This window comes from Pelophylax lessonae (genome assembly GCF_965119305.1).
Source record: "Pelophylax lessonae genome assembly, chromosome: 7".
In the NCBI taxonomy this organism is placed as follows: Eukaryota; Metazoa; Chordata; class Amphibia; order Anura; family Ranidae; genus Pelophylax; species Pelophylax lessonae.
Genome location: NC_138774.1, coordinates 190753833 through 190765929, shown reverse-complemented (window position 1 = coordinate 190765929; position 12097 = coordinate 190753833). Strand labels below are relative to the sequence as shown.

At 43.1% G+C, this 12097-nt stretch overlaps 1 protein-coding gene across 1 annotated transcript in view; it reads left to right on the top strand.

Moving 5' to 3' along the window:
* The window catches only part of ADAMTS13 (ADAM metallopeptidase with thrombospondin type 1 motif 13), a 116079-nt gene that overhangs the window by 22639 nt on the left and 81343 nt on the right, over positions 1-12097 (top strand). Inside the window, exons 9-13 of the mRNA XM_082262781.1 lie at positions 2349-2483; positions 3203-3353; positions 4291-4395; positions 6554-6705; positions 7050-7113. Of these exons, the coding sequence (XP_082118907.1) occupies positions 2349-2483; positions 3203-3353; positions 4291-4395; positions 6554-6705; positions 7050-7113 (607 nt within the window). The remainder of the gene's footprint in view (positions 1-2348; positions 2484-3202; positions 3354-4290; positions 4396-6553; positions 6706-7049; positions 7114-12097) is intronic.

Below are 12097 nucleotides of genomic sequence, written 5' to 3'. Positions count from 1 at the left end.
GTCCATTGAGGAGCCAGATTTGCTCACTACATACAGTATGCAAGTTCTTCTTTTCAGCCCTATACAATGTTTGCACTCTACTGCTCCTTCTCACAGTTCTGTGAGTCAGCAGACACACTAAAAACAATGCTCTCCCTGTGTGGCTGATATTGTATGTCAACAATTGGTAAAGGAGAAGTATGACCAAAGCTTTTTAGGCCATACTTCTCCTATGAATCACAGGAGTACACTTAGTTCTGCTAAAGCCTGCTGTCGGCTGACATCACTCAGCCTGTCCAGGCTCGGGAAAGATCCCGAACATATGGTTGGGATCCACCCAGATGCCTGAACCGGCACCTGGCTCAGCCTCTTAGCGATCTGCTGAGAGCATGAGCCAGCCCCTCTAATCCTCTAGCTCAGCACTCCAGTGAGTGCTGGAGGGGAGAGCAGAGAGCCGGTAACTGACAGTTGCAGCTGTCTGTTTAGAGCAGAGGGGAGAACTGAGTGATTAGCTGTGTTTGCTCGCTAAGTTCTCATTGCAGAGGCAGTGGGGGACAGATGCAGCATCGGAACTTTTCTTTTAGGCAATAAGTAGTTAGGCAGAATAATTGTAGTAACTAATCTCCCTCTAGTGGCTAATCTACAAATCCAAACATTTATTCATTAAAAAAAGAGCAGGCATTTAAAAATGTAAAAGAAATATCACATACAATAATAACTCAAAATATGCACTCGTGGAGAATATGATTTCCTTCTAAATTCTGACTTCTTGAAGTTTTTATTCTTTAGTTCAAAGGTAAGTATTCTCCAGTGGTTTGGTGAGCGATATAGACTAGGCTGAACTCTTTGTCCATTGGCAATGAACTGGGATATAGACAGGGCCAGGAATTGGGTACCCAAAGAGAAGGAACAGCCCGCAGAGTCTAGAACAGAGTTCAGTGATTCTTCTATTGTAGGGTTGTAGGTGAACAGTCAATAGAACATCAGTAATCTACAACCACTAACAATTGTATAATGGCTATGGAAACTGCGGCACACACTTAAGGTAAGAATTCCAAACAATTTGGTATCCACAAACACAGCAACACCAGCAGCACGGTTGAGTAGCTAGTATTTTTGCTTTCAGAGATGTTAAATATGCCTTAACAGAGTCCAGCAGCAAGGAAGTACTTAGGTAAAAGTTGCATTATCAGGATGGCATCTGCATAGGGTTGGCTGACAAGCAGGGTAGTGCTGCAAGTCCTAATGCACCGCACCACAGATTGGAAGTTGGTGAAGCATGCAGCGGTCTCAATCTATGCCTCCTCAAGCAGGAACCTTTCCCTAGAGCTAACTCTATGTCTCTCACTAGTGTGGCTCCTTTCAATTCTCTAGCCACTCACAAAATGCCGCCAACGCCAGCAGGGCACTATTTTTTTATTAGCACAGCCCATGCTAAAGATGGTGGCCAAGATCACTTAGGACTGCTGTGTCCAATTGTATCACAGCTCGCCTGATGACACCTATGGAAGAACAATGTTCCTCTTAGACTCCAGTTCCCCTGCACAGTGGCACAGCACCAGTGCCACCTACAGCATAGAGCATCCTTTTTCAACCAGGGGTGCCTTAAGGTTTCTTCAGGGGTGCCTTGGAAAAATGCCTAAAATTTGATCAAAAATTGTATACAAGCCAGCAGATGGATCAAGCCTGCCTTTTAGTTATACAAAGCTATGGGTTTGCATTATGCACCATTACGACTTTCTAGACACTGGCATCCCAATAACCAATGACATCATCAGTTAATAAGGAGGATGTCTCTCGACTCCACAGCATCCTTGAGTAACCCTCCTGTGCCCCTTTCCCTCAGTACTGGGGTGACAACAGCTGACTGATGGAGAGAAATTGATGGAGAAGAGCACCCGTGTGCAAAAGTGTATTTGCTTTGGAAGAATAAATTACCTCTAACGTTGGGTTTCTTATGTGTGGATGTGGCTGCGTGGTGTAAAGCTATTAGAATAGTTGTTTACTTTTTAGAATGGGGTGCATCGGGAGGGTTCCTTGAGAGTGCCTATAATTTTAAAGGGTGCCTTGACAGAAAAAAGGTTGAGAAAAGCTGGCATAGAGCATATACTACACCTGCCTACAGGCCTGTCAAATACCAGTCTTGGGTTTGACTGTGTGATAGGATAAAATGGTTGGTTCATGTAGTCATCTCCATTCTATGATGTTATCACATGATTATCTCCCTGTGGGATAAGGCAAGCAATGTCAGTGGCCTAAATTCAGAACTTTTATCATTTCATCAACATTATTGCATTTTTATTTTCATTGATTCACCAGAGCTTTAACTTTTTTGGGGCATAGCTGATTTTATTCCCTTTTTCCTGCAGTTTTGGAATAAATCACGATGGGACAGAAAACAGTTGCAGAGGAAGTGGCTACATCATGGCAGGCGAAGGGAATCAAAACAACATCCATCTGACATGGTCGGAGTGCAGTCGTGAGCAACTCCTTTACTTTCTCAGGTAATTGACAGAGAAGGACATGAAGCTGAGCCACCTGCAGAAGAGAACTATGCCAGGAGACTGACCATCGTTTCCTGTGTTGTTATGGTTGTCACTGGGACAGGAAGGGAAGTGAAATTTCTCCATTGGCAACCAACAATAGAGACCCAGCAGTTTCTAACCCTTCCCTATTCTGGCTGGAGTTCCAATGTAACTTTGATTTACTTTTTTTTTAAAGGGAAACTACTTGTATCATTTTTTTTTTTTCAATGAGGGCACATTTCAATTATTGCAAAGGTTACTTGACACAGATTTCAATACAGGGTTCTTTGTTGTTCCATATTTTCATGATATTTGTATATCCTAAAATGAACTACACCCTTATTTTGGTCACTTGCATATCAGACAAATGCAAACATTACCTTTGCATTGTAAAATTAAACAAGGCGGATACCTCTGCTTGTCTCCTTCACACAATGCTAGTTTCCTGGCTTAGTCACTTAACCAGAAAAAGTTTGCAAATGAGAAAAAATCAAACTAAAGTTAGGCCACCCTATCTGCAAACATAATCGAAACTGCTATCACTCACTGCAGCCAAATTATCACTGACTGTAGTGAAATGAGGTCTGCTTGGTATAAGGTGCTGCATTTTGCATACCATTATTGCTCCTTTATAAGCCTGTACATGTGAGTAAATGATGCACAGTGACATGAAAGATTTCTCTCTACTCCTTCTACAGCAGTAGCACTGCAAGCTGCGTCAATGACTTACCAGCCCTAGAGGACAATATACCGAACCTGAAACCTGGTTTGTATTATGGAGCCAACGAGCAGTGCCAAATCGCGTTTGGAAACTCAGCGCTGGCCTGTACCTTCTCCAGGAATGATCTGGTAGGAATCTTTTTTATTTCCATACTTATCCAACACTCTACAGACTATTTACAACCCACTAAGCCACCAGCAATCAGCTTAGACTGATCTATAAAAGATCAGCGATGTTTTAAAATAAATGTATGATTTAATACTAAGAATGGGGCGTTCCTCAATGCCAGATCTGGGAGTAAAGGAAAAAAGGGAGTTTTCCTTTGGCCCTTTTTCCCTTGGCCCTTTTTATACAGGAATAGGTAATAATATGTACCAGGATTTAAAGGGCAACTTTGCCTAAATGTTATACTTTAGATATATTGAAGCCTGGTTAGCAGAATCAGTTGGTGGCTTCGGAAATTTCCATGCCGTATCCCATGACTCTGCTTATGTCCACCTGAAAGATTTGGGTGTTCTCATCCACCTTTGTGTGTTTAAGCCCTACCTGTTATATTTTTCATAATATAAAATAAATAAAATATCCAGCAGTGATGGTGATAGTCCCGTATAATGGCCACAGCTGGTATACAGAACTAGGAACTGAGCACAGCGATCTCACTAATAGAGTGTAAGAGATAAAAGAAAACTGTCAGGGAGTGTATCATTCAAGATCTAGAAAGAAAGACTTATTTCGTTTTTTGGATAAGCTGTAGCTTGAAACTGGGGCAATCTTCTCTTGATTATTTATTCCATGACCAATTTGTTTGTACCAAAAGTCATCCACAAAAAATCCCTTTTAATTTACATTTTTGATGGTTAGGTTGTAAAAAAAAAACCCAGTTAGTCAATCTTTGTAAAGTCCAGTCTAAAATTCACTTGTACAGCAGAAACATTTTTATTTTTTATTTTGGGACATTTGCAGGAATACTTGGGTATGAACTTTAATCCACACTAAATCACATTTTACTGTTTGTAGTGGAGTTACATTATTCCTTTTGTTGAGTAATTAGGGTGCTCTATACAGGATATGTGCAGCGTCCTCTCCTGTCACGTCAGCCATGAAGATATGACCAGCTGCAACCGACTCCTCGTCCCACTTCTAGATGGCACTGAGTGCGGCCAGAACAAGGTGAAGTATAATGGGTCTTGTTGATTTCATTTGATTGTGTAAGACTCACCACCAAAGTAGTTGCTGGAATTTTACAGGCTTGCCTGTCTTTACTAATGGTAACCCACTCTGTAGCTCAGCCTGGAAACACTAACATTCCAATCACAACAATTAGGTTTCAGTCACTTTAGTCTTTTCTGTACTTTATTTGCTCAATAAGTTGTGTAGAGAGGGTCAAAGGTAAAGGATACCCCAAAACAGCAAAACATCCCAGGCCTTATTACTGTATGTGGGCAACAAAAAAGCATGGTGGCTCTAATTTCTTCAGCAGCAGCCTCCAATTAATACCAAAATAGATGGTGACTCTGATGTTTCAATTAGGGATAGGCCGATATGTTTTTTTTAGGGCCGATACCGATACCGATATTTTGGTCACAATGTATCTGTATCGGCTTTTGTACATTTAAAGTTTTGAAAAATAAAGACAATTTTTGACACAAATCTGGTACTGAACATGTTAATTTTTGTTTAATGCTTAATGGCTGGCTTGCTGGCACCCTGTGGTGGGTGGCTGGCTGGCTGGCTGTCTGGCACCCTGTGGTGGGTGGCTGACTTGCTGGAACCCTGTGGTGGGTGGCTGGCTGTCTGGCACCCTGCGGTGGGTGGCTGGCTGTCTGGCACCCTGTGGTGGGTGGGTGGCTGGCTGGCACCCTGTGGTGGCTGGCTGGCAACCTGTGGTAGGTGGGTGGCTGGCACAGGGGTTGTGGGTGGCTGGCTGGTACTGGGCCTGTGGGCAGCTGGCTGGTACAGTGCCTGTGACTGGCTGGTACAGGGCCTGCGGGTGGCTGGCTGTTTGGCACCCTGTCTGTGGGTGGCTGGCTGTCTTGCACCCTGTGGTGGGTGGCTGGCTGGTACAGTGCCTGTGGTTGGCTGGCTGATACAGGGCCTGTGGGTGGCTGGCTGGTACAGTGCCTGTGGGTGGCAGGTACAGGGCCTGTGGGTGGCTGGCTGGCTGGTACAGGGCCTGTGGGTGGCTGGCTGGCTCACTGGCACAGTGCCTGTGGCTGGTTGGCTGGTACAGGGCCTGTGGATGTGGGTGGCTGGCTGGCACCGGGCTGCTGTGGGTAGGCATATGGCTGTGATACACTCCCGTGAGACCAGTCCTGACTCCAGATGAGGCTGTCCAAGGTAAGGGAGGCGGCCTAAGAAGGCAGAATGACATCACAAAAATATTGGCAATATCGGCCAGTTCCGGGGCCGATACCAATATATCGGGGAAAGTGCATATCGGTCCCCGATATATCGACCTTGCCGATAATCGGTCTATCCCTAGTTTCAATGACAGCTTTCCAATTACAAATCCATTGAAGACAACTAATTAGTGTCCCTCAATCCTTCAATAGCAGACTTTCATTGACAATTGATTCTTTAACTACCACCATCAGTGGCCAAGGTGCTGCCACTACTCTAAGAGAGTAGTTGCAGGTTTCTCAACAGCTGAGTAATGAGATCTCAATGCCATGTCCATCTAGTAGCAGCTTGCCCTAAGCGCTTATGGACATAAGTTCACATAGCAGACTCTGAATATATTTCAAAAGACACCCATCTTCCTGATTCTCCAGGCCTTAACACAGGCCAGCTGTAAGCCTTGACTCAGGCTGTCAGTTGCGCTAGGCTGCAACAAATAAAGCCTCCTCAGGGGGTTAGGGAGCATATTACTTGACTTGCTCCGGGTGCTGACATCTCAATTGTACGCTACTGACTACATATACTTTAATCTTTTTATATATATTTATATGATAATAAGAATACTAGATACTATTTTACATCACTTATAACATGAGGTTACTTTCTAGACAAAATATAATACAGTCTATATACCAGCGCAGCATATCTTGAGTACTCTCCCAGCATCAAATACCACACTAGCCTTCCCAGCCAAGTCCCCTTCTGCCCCCCCCCAAATATTTTATTCTTACTACTTTAAAAACATTGCAGCAGCCTGGAAGACATTTCTCTGTGTATATGGGGACTAGTGGGTCCTCTTGTCAATCTGTTGTCTAAAATATAGCATTTCATGTGACAAGTTTTGCAGATTTGCAATAAGTTATGAAATAGTCTGAATGAACGGCCATTTTTCTTAGTCCTAATAACAATAAGTACTGTATGTTTTCAACAGTGGTGTCACAAAGGTCATTGCAGCTCCCTTGAAGAGCTCAATCCAGTTGCGGCAGTACATGGCGTCTGGTCCAGCTGGAGCGCCTTCTCACCCTGTTCTCGGAGCTGCGGAGGTGGAGTAATTGTGCGGAAAAGGCAATGCAACAATCCCAGGTAAAACAGATGCTTGAGGCTGTGACTCAAACATTGTATCCTGATACCTAGTATTTCCAATAAAACCAGGAAGCTAGCATTTTTAGAAGGTATAATTCTCATTTCTGACAGGGTTCTCCAGTTTTTAAAGCTCCACAGTGCACTTTCTCCACTGCACATTTGACATTCTTCAATTTAAAGAATCTTGTAAACCCTTTGTATGCAAAAAGGGTTCTTTACTGTAAGAGCTGTGAAAATGTGTAACAGTTATCCAAAAGAACTGCTTAAACTTGATACCTGTCTGCTACTAAATATCACTGCAATGTCAAATAAGCCCAGTATATTTGGCCTACTTTCCTTCACAGGCCAGCATTTGGTGGTCAGGACTGCAAAGGATCCAGTCTCCAGGCTAAAATGTGTAATATAGAGGTAGGTCTCTGTTTCTGATTTTTGGATTGTCGGCCCATTCATTTTTGCTACACTTGTTCGAGCTGCTGGTTCAAGCTTGAATGGCTTTCCTCCCAATGGCTGTTTGGCTGAATAGTGTTACACAAAGACTTTTTAACATGTTGAAATATCTCTACACAAAGGGATTGATTTATAAAGAATTCATGTAGCCATTCACCCAATGAAAGTGCATGTAAATTCGTTCTGAGCGGATAGGGCAAAAAATGAATGTAAATAGTAGCTATAGCCTGTGTTGTTCGAATATAAATTATTGATTTTAAATAGCAAAATGCAGCATTTTGCCACTAGTTGGAACTAAGTTATATAGGAAATTCCTATGATGCTTAGCTTCATCTAGTGGCCAAACATAGTATGTTCCTTCTTAATTAATGGTTTGCATTCAAACAGGATACAGACTATTTACATTTGTTTTTGTCCCATTCATGTGGAATGAATGTACACACACTTTCACTGGGCAAATGGCTATGCTAAGTCTTAACCGGGTACTGCCTGGCCTATGGCCGAATGACGCCTCTCATCGATCTAGGTGGGTGCCCCGGGACACAGCCAACGACTGATCAGTGTACCAGCTTGCTGCCGGTGTTCTGCTGAAAACTCCAATAAAACACAAAAAGAAGTTCAGGCGCTATTCCTGAATGCAGCGTTCCTGTGATATCCTGGCCCCAAGGGCTGTGGACTAGTATGACAGTACATCAACTGCACCGCTGGTCGCCCAATCCTTGACACGGGATGGTGTCTGGAGAAGTTCAAACAGAAAAAAAGGATGGCGCTCTGGCGTGCATGAAATGAAATAAATGCCCCAAAAGTGTTCTCATATAAAGTCTTAAGAAATTTAATATGCACATGCAAGTTAAAATAAAACAATTGGCATACTTTCCAGCCAAACCTTGAAGCCTCTGTATCTCCTCAGGGTGCCATGGAGATCCCTGGTGGAAATCATGGGATTACAGTACCTCAAAAAACCCAAATGGGAGGAAAAAAGGGTACTCTCTGGTAGAAGATGCCGACCTCCGATGACTATGGCTCACACGGTCCAGTGTGCGGCCACTTCCTGGGACTTGGGCCAATGCGTATGACTACCGCCGTGTCTTCCGTGAGAACCGGAAGTCACGCTTGGATGACGTCACCGACTTCTCACGGAAGACACGGCGGTAGTCATACGCATTGGCCCAGGTCCCAGGAAGCGGCCGCACACTGGACCGTGTGAGCCATTGTCATCGGAGGTCGGCATCTTCTACCAGAGTGTACCCTTCTTTCCTCCCATTTGGGTTTTTTGAGGTACTGTAATCCCATGATTTCCACCAGGGATCTCCATGGCACCCTGAGGAGATACAGAGGCTTCAAGGTTTGGCTGGAAAGTATGCCAATTGTTTTATTTTAACTTGCATGTGCATATTAAATTTCTTAAGACTTTATATGAGAACACTTTTAGGGCATTTATTTCATTTCATGCACGCCAGAGCGCCATCCTTTTTTTCTGTTTGAACTGCTGAAAACTCCAACTTGCTGAGATCTCCAATGACGTTATTTCTGGTGAGTGTACATCAGGAATAATTGGAGATTTCAACCACTTGGTATTTTCACACAACACCGGCAGCCTATACACTCTGGTAGATGCTATAATTATTGCAGATTGTCAGTCCGCCCGTTGTCACCGCCTTGGAGGCGGCCATGTTTTTGGTTACTAGCAGGTGGACTAACAATCTGCACTAATTATAGCGTCTTCTTGAGTGTAAAGTAAGGTGACCAGATTTTTAAAATGAAATCCGGAAACATATATATATTTTTTTTAATGGCAAATGGTAAACTATTTATAAGCATCATTTCTAAAAAATTATAAATGCAGTGTATGTGGTATGTGTTAATGGAATGATTGTCTGATATATACTGTATGTTATTTCTCACATTTTGGCCATGAGATAAATAAAAGATACTTCTTAGAATTTTTTGGAATATGACTACCAAATGTTAAGAAGATAAGATAAAGAAAAAACTTTTCAATGCATATTTTGGTATTTATTCTTACCAAAGAAGCACAGAGGTGCACTATGTACAGAGTGCAGAGTTCGGGGCTGCACCCAGAGATGGTTTGAATCTTCACTGGTCCCTGCTAAACCAGACAAGATTCTAATCATCTATGGCTTGCTTAACTGATACTGACATCATCAGTGACACTAATATAATAATCAACAAAGGGTAAGGAGTGAAGAGTATATGGCAGTGGGTAGTATATGCAGGAGAAGAGTGTGCAGTATTTGGCGGTGGGTAGTATGTGCAGGAGATGAGTGTGGAGTATATGGCGGTGTCATTGTCGGTAGTATGTGCAGGATGGGGTCAGTAGGGCAGTGGATAGTATCAGTAGAGCAATAGACAGTGTCAATTTTTTTTGTTTATTATTTTATTTTTTATTATTTTTTACAATTTTATTTTTATTCTTTTTTTTCAAATATTTTTTTCAAAGTGCTTCAGTTGGGGGTGGGGGTTGTGGATGGTTATGGCTGGATGGTGTCAGTAGAGCAGTGGACAGTGTCAGTAGTTTTTTTTTTATTTATACATTTTTTACAAATATATTTATTTACTTTTTTTTACTATTTAATTTCTTTTTTTTTTTTTCTAATTTTTTCACAATTCTTTTTTGGGGGGAGAAGGTTGGCAGTGGATCATATCAGTTGGGCAGTGGATTTTGTCAGTGGAGAAGTGGTCGGTATCAGTAGTTTTTTATTTCTATTTTGTTTTTGTTTTTTACAATTTTATTTTTTACAATCTATATTTTTTTCATTATTTTTTTTTGTATAATGCTTTTTTTTTTGGATGGGAGGGAGTGGACGGTGTCAGTGTTTTTTTGTTTTTTTTTTTCATTCTTCATTATATTTAAAATGTAATTTTTAAAATATTTATTTATTACAGTTCTTCTTTTTTTATCAGCCCTATTGGGGGGCTTTGGTGAGATATCAGGGGTCTAAATAGATACCTGAAATCTCGCCTTTAAGACAGAGAAAGGAACTGAGGACACAGATTCCCCTTGTCCCTTTCTCTGCAGCCTCAGCTGCAATGACGATGAATCATATGAAGAAAGACATGGAGCGCCTCTAAGTGCAGTATTATTTATTCCAAGGAAGTACACAACAATCATAACTCACATAGGGTAAGCCAAGCTCTGAAACGCGTGGGTCCACACTTGAGAAAAGAGCGTGTGTGCCCGTTGTGAGCTTTGCGCATGCTCTGAAACGCGTTGTGTCATCCTCTCGGCCCCGGTGACGTCAGATGGCTAACGCTGCGTTCCAGCTTGGTTCTCGGAAACAGCCAAACCCGGAAGACGCACAGCCAGCCTCTCCGTCTCCCTACTTCATCTTCTGGCTGCTACAACTCGTACATCTCCAGATGCTGGACCCTACAGCCCTTCCCGCAGACCACCGGACTGACCTTGAACCTATGACCGTACCCTATGTGAGTTATGATTGTTGTGTACTTCCTTGGAATAAATAATACTGCACTTAGACCATACTATTATGGACTTGAATATCTTCCATGTTCCCCCATGTACATGATTGTTTTATATTTTATAATTTATATTTATAATTTATTCAGACAATTTTTAATCCTTGATCTACATCCGGCCTCCCATGGAGGTGTCCCAGAGCGCTTGATTTCTTTCCATTGCAATGAAGATGAATAGACAGGAGACATAGGCTCCTGTTCATTCATAAACTGAAGCATGGTAAACACTGTTTACGATGCTCAGTTATGAATAAACAGTCAGTGATCACTGACTCTGCTCATTCAGAAAAGGAAGGAGCCTGTAAATCAAATATTTACCGGTTCCTTCCTCCGCTCTCTATCCTGACAGATCCAGGATGAGGGGGGGACCGGAGGAGCACAGAGGGGGACTGGAGGAGCACATAGGGGGACCTGGAGGGAGCACAGAGTGGGACCTGGAGGGAGCACAGAGGGGGACCGGAGGAGCACAGAGGGGGAGCAGAGGAGCACAGAGGGGGAGCCGGAGGGGAACAGAGGGGGAGCCGGAGGGGCACAGAGAACCCGAGGAGCCAGAGGAGGACATGGGGAGCCGGAGGAGGACCCAGGGAGCCAGAGGAGGGCACGGAGCCCAAAGATTAGGGGCATTTCATGGGCATTCGGGGTGATCTGTGCAGCAGTGGGGGAGTTACAAGCACCAATCTCCCTGTGTGGCCTTCATTGAAACAGCTGACAGCCACGGGAGGGAGAGGAGGAGAAGCAGCTGTCAGCTGCTTCATTGAAAGCCACACAGGGAGATCAATGCTTGTAACACCCCTCATTGCCATACAGATCAGTACCAGGGACAAAACTAGGGACAGACTTGGTCCGGGGACAGTTTTAGGCAGAACACCGGTACCATGTGACCACCGTGACGAATCACAGCAGGTCACATGACAGTTGAACGCAATGGATGGCTTTCCTTCATGCTATCCAATGCGTACAACTGTGTTGCTAGCTGTGATTGATCAATTTTCTTTTTTTTTTTATATTTATTGAATTTTTTTTAACATACAAAATCCAGACCAAAATAGACAAATGCAAAACAACAGTATTAGTGCAAACAAGTACCGGGGGGGGGGGGGAGGAGGAGCGCCCGAGGTAATGTATAGTAGTTCAACAAATAGGAAAACATAAATTAAAATAGAAAAATCTTGGAAAATGGAAGAAGGGATAGAATAGGGAAGGAGAAAGACAAGAAGAGAAAAAAAAGACGTAGCAGAGTTCAGTCTGAGCCGATTGGGGGAGCAACCTTCAAGTTGCCAAGGGAGTTGGTTGTGTCTCTAGCAAGATACCATTCAGTAAATCTGAAAGGACGTATCATGTCTGCCAGGGTCTCTCCTGAAAATGTGTGCTCCAAAAATGATCTCCATCTGATAAAAAATCTGGGGGTAGAGCGAAGACTAGACAGCATAGCATCAAGTCTCTCCAA